The sequence below is a fragment of the Toxorhynchites rutilus genome, chromosome 1 (genome assembly GCF_029784135.1).
Source record: "Toxorhynchites rutilus septentrionalis strain SRP chromosome 1, ASM2978413v1, whole genome shotgun sequence".
Classification (NCBI taxonomy): Eukaryota; Metazoa; Arthropoda; class Insecta; order Diptera; family Culicidae; genus Toxorhynchites; species Toxorhynchites rutilus.
In genome coordinates this window covers 108,425,615-108,430,627 of record NC_073744.1, presented here as the reverse complement: position 1 = coordinate 108,430,627, position 5,013 = coordinate 108,425,615, and the positions used below count along the sequence as shown (strand labels likewise).

Sequence of the window (5,013 nt, the reverse complement as noted above, 5' to 3'; positions counted from 1 at the left end):
TCCATCGCCGCCAAAATAAATCCACCATGCGTCGACAGTAGTCCCAATCACTACGGCATACAGCATCCGGATCGTCTATCGTTTTCGAAGGCTGCACAACTCCATTTGAATTCATAAGCAAAAAATGGTTAGGTGTTAGTGCTTCTTGATTTTCTTCATCCAAAGGTACAAAGGTCAAAGGTCTGGAGTTGACTATGCTCTCGGCCTCCACTAAAACAGTACCAAACATCTCCTCCGTGGGAAGCTTAGTAGTGGAGATAGCGTAAAATGCAACTTTTACGCTTCGCACCATTCTCTCCCAAGCGCCTCCCATGTGTGGGGAGGCCGGGGAATGAATAACCACTTTGTGTTGGAATTCGTGAAAGTTTCAGCTATGTTCCCGTTGATGGACCTGAACTCGTTCCGAAGTTCGTTGCTGGCATCTAGAAAGTTTGTCGCGTTATCGCTGTAAATTTCTGACGGAGATCCACGCCGTGCCACAAACCGCCGAACAGCCATCTTACACGATTCTGTCGACAATGAATGCACGACTTCTAGATGCACAGCACGGATCGAAAGACACGTAAATAACGCTACCCAACGTTTCACATTGCTACGTCCTACGCGGACCGTCATTGGGCCAAAGTAGTCCAGACCGACAAATGTAAACGGTCGAAAAAATGCCCCTAGCCTGGCCGCTGGTAGAGTACTCATTCTGGGTACCGAAGGAACTGCCTTGGACACTCTACAACATTCCTTCACTGCGCCTCGAACGACGGTGCGTAGGTTGGATACATGGAATCGCTGTCGTAACTCACTAATTACGGTTTCCATATTACCGTGTAGAAGCTTCTGATGATACCACAAGATGATCAACTTGGTTACACGATGATACCGAGGAAGAATGATAGGATTTCTTGTGTCATATGATGCAAATGCTGCTAAACTTATCCTGGTTTCCACACGCAAAACGCCGTTGTTATCAAGAAACGGAGAAAGTTTGAAGAGCTTGCTGTCACTATTTAGTCTCACACTTTTTCCTGTAGTATCAACTGTAGACAACATGGTCACTTCCTTTGCGAAGATCTCTTTTTGGGTTGAATGAAATATCCACGCCTCCGCTTTTGCCAACTCTTCTTGACTCAGCGGGCCCTTCGTTGTAGGAAGTCGCCGTGCTATTGCCCTCAAATTTCCGAGATATCGAACCACGAACCCAACGGTTCTAGACAAACGGTTCCAATTTGAAAACCGCTCCCAGTCAAACACCGAATCGATGATATAATGATGCATTACCATACTGGACTGCTGTTCCTCAGTTGTGTCATATTTCTCTTCTGGGATTGATGGCCAATACTCCTCACTCAAATGTAAAAAATCAGGTCCTCCGAACCAGCGACCTTCCGGGCACAAATTCGGTCCCCTTTTCCACTTGGTCGCATCATCAGAGGCATTCGAATCCGAGGGAACCCAATGCCATTCGTTGGCTTTTGTTTTCTCAAGGATCTCCCCAATGCGGAAAGCCACGAATTGGCGATATCTTCGTTGATCAGAGTTAATCCATCCCAACACTGTCTTCGAGTCGGTCCAAATGAATCTTTTCGTGATAGGCAGAGTATGAGTGGAGCAGATGCTCTCGACCAGTCGCGCCCCAGCTTGGAGCTCCAATCGGGGCACAGACATTAACTTGAGTGGAGCTACCTTCGCCTTCCCGGTTACCAAAGCACATTGTATTTGTCCAGCTACTTCAGCGCGCAGATAAGCAACACAAGCAAATGCGGCCATACTGGCATCTACGAACATATGCAATTGTATATTTTTTAATTTCGTTGACGACTGCCCCGGAAAATAACAACGCGGCACGCGCACCTTTTCCAAAGAGGGGAATAGAGCAACCCATTGGTCCCATCGCTGCTTGAGCTCAGATGGGATTTTATCGTCCCATGCGACATCACTGCGCCAAACATCCTGTATGAGGATTTTTCCGTGAACGGTAAAGTGCGATAGAAATCCTAGAGGGTCATATAGACTCATCATCGTCTTGAGCAGCTCCCTTTTGGTAGGCCACTCAGGCACTGTAACGAAGTTGGCAGAGTACGTGAAGGCATCAACTCGTGACATCCATAATACTCCTACCACTCATTCTGAGAAGTTTCCGATCTCCTTGGATAACTCCTTAACTTCAGCGCTCGTGGACTCACCCAGCTTTTGTAACACCTTCTCTGAGTTTGACATCCACCCACGAATTATAAACCCGCCTCTCGAATGGACGAATGTTACCTCTTTCGCCCTTCTAATCGCTTCCTCTTCGCTTCCATGCTGTCCAAATAATCGTCAACATAATGCTTCCGTATTATGGCATCCGACGCGTCCGGCTATTGGTCCGCATATTCGCTAGCGTTAAGGTTCTTAACAAATTGTGCAGAACACGGTGAACTTGCAGAACCAAAGGTGGCCACATTCATGAAGTAAACCTTTGGTTCCTGGTTCGGATTCTGCCTCAACAAGATTCGTTGTGCTTGTCTGTCTGCCCGTCTCATTACCATTTGGTGAAACATTTCCTTCACATCCGCGCAAACCGCTACTCTCCGTTCACGGAAACCGGTCAGAACCGACTTCAAGGGTACTAGTAAGTCAGGTCCTTTAATTAGCATCGTATTTAGACTCACTCCGTCCACTTTCGCGGCCGCATCACAGAAAATGCGGATTTTGCCTGGCTTTTTGAGGTTGATGACCACACCTAATGGCAAATACCAAACTTTTCGAGGATCCGCAGTAATCAGGTCTTCTTCAGTTGCCTTCACGATGTATCCTTTCCTTTTATATTATTCTATTTGTTTATTCACACCAACACAGAGTTCGGGATTCGCTTTCATCCTTCGCTCCAGACATTCCAGTCTTCGGACAGCCATGAAATAGCTGTCGGGAAATTCGAAGTTATCGTACTTCCACAGCAAGCCGATTTCAAAACGAAAGCCAACACGTTGTGTAGTGTTTTGCAAAATTCGCCTCGCTCGCTGATCTTCGTCGGAATCTACGTTTCGTTTCAAAGACATCCCCATATTATCCAGCGAAAAATACTGCTTCACTAATTCGTGCAAGCTTTCGTCATTGCTGGCACACTGACACATGTGCATACTGAAGCACCGTTTCTTTTCCACCGTCGCCGTTGGACCATGGATTGACCATCCCAGTCGCGTTTTGGTGGCGATGGGCTCATCCATTTTCCTCTCACGCATCTTCAAGGTAACACTCAAATGTGCATTATCATTTCCAATTAAAATTCTTGGAACAGCATCCTCATAGTATCCCAGCGAGGTGTGGATAAAGTTCCACGAATTCCTCGTAGCACATGGTCTGCTTGGGTAATCCCAAGTTCCTTACCGTTCGTGCTTCAGCAATAGTGAATTTCTTCTGCTGTGCGACACCCGATATGTCCAAACTCACCCGTTTAGACAGCTCCTCTGAGCGAGTAACATTGGCCGTCCAAGTTAGACACAGATTATCGACTTTGCCTTCGATACCTAGGTAATCAACTAACGAATCTTCGACCAGAGTTATAGACGATCCATCGTCTAGAAAAGCGAACGTCGTAATCGATCGTTCTCGCCCGTACAGCGTCACGGGAATGATGCGAAACAGTGATCCTCGCCCGGAGTGGTGATGGTTCTGCACTGCAGTGTTGCTGGACGTTGTTGGACTGTGCTTCTTCGCGGTGGAATGCAACAACGGATGATGCCTGTACTCACAACCTTCTACGTCGCAACGTCCCTTAGATTTGCACGGGCGCTTGCCGTGCGAAAATAAACACTTGCGACACAGCGATAACTTCTGTACCAATTTCCATCGATTGTCGACATCCATCTTCTGAAATGTAGTACAATCCTTTACTTTGTGCGAGGGATCTTGACACACGAGGCACTGCTTCCCCATAGGACTACTTCCCAAGGGCTTGGGTTGACTGTGAGCTTCCACTGAATGTGAGTTACAGAAATTCTTTTCCTTTGATCTATCGTGCTTCGATTGACTCGGCTTTTGGTCCACTATCAGAGTAACTTCCGTGGCTGCAGATACTATAGTGGACATGTACGCAGCGAACGTTCGAAGATCTGCTCCCGGTTGTTGACGTTTGACCATTGCCCAGTCCAACTTAAGATTGGCCGGCAGCTTTTCCACCAATTCATAAAGCAACGTAGGGTTGTTCAAATGTGCCTCCTGATTACTAACATGAAGGTGGTCGTAGAGATTTTGAACCGCCATTCCGAATCCGATGAGCGTCTCGATTTTATCGGGCTTTGGTGCTGGAACTTCGCGAACCTTCTTCAACAGAGCATACACTAATATTTCCGGCCTCCCATATAAAGTCTGCAGTGTGGATATTACTTGCGGAACAGAATCCGGAATCAAAAGCCTACTTCGTACAGCGTCTAAAGCGGGTCCTCGTAGACATCGATGCAATCGCATCAGATTTTCCGCATTCGTGAACCCACAGGCATTAGTGGAATTGGTGAACGAACTTATAAATAAAGGCCATTCTTCCGGGTTCCCTGAGAACGTAGGAAGCTCCTTTAACATCACCTGACGCGCAGCCAGCTGTCGGGGTGTGGGCCCCATTTCGTTTAACGACGGTAGATGAACTACGGGAGGATAATGCCCATTCAGTTGCGACGGGTTTGCCCAAGATAATCCCGGAGGTAAAGGACAACTTCGATCGAATGGATAAGGATAACTGTGGTAGGATGGGAGGTATGCTGGATTATTATTGCTACCTAGATACCCTTCCTGTTCAGGCATCGTACTACCTTGCGAGATATTTACTCCTATTAACGGATTATCGTTACTGCCTTGATACATTTCCTGTGCAGGCATCATATTGCCTCGCGAATAATGTGGTTCTCCTGACATAATACCTTTCACCTGGCTTCTATAGTTGATGTTCTCATCGCTTATTTGTGGAAACCCTAACGGATATTGTTTAGAAGTTCGATTCAGTAATCCTCCCAAATGATGGGTGGTACTATTCCCAGGATGACTGAT

General features: G+C 46.9%; 1 protein-coding gene across 1 annotated transcript; it reads right to left on the bottom strand.

The window, feature by feature from the left end:
* Nucleotides 1-276: 276 nt before the first annotated feature.
* Nucleotides 277-1,761, bottom strand: LOC129761298 (uncharacterized). The gene has a single exon (XM_055759015.1). The coding sequence runs from the start codon at nucleotides 1,759-1,761 to the stop codon at nucleotides 277-279; it is 1,485 nt and encodes a 494-aa protein (XP_055614990.1).
* Nucleotides 1,762-5,013: the final 3,252 nt, after the last annotated feature.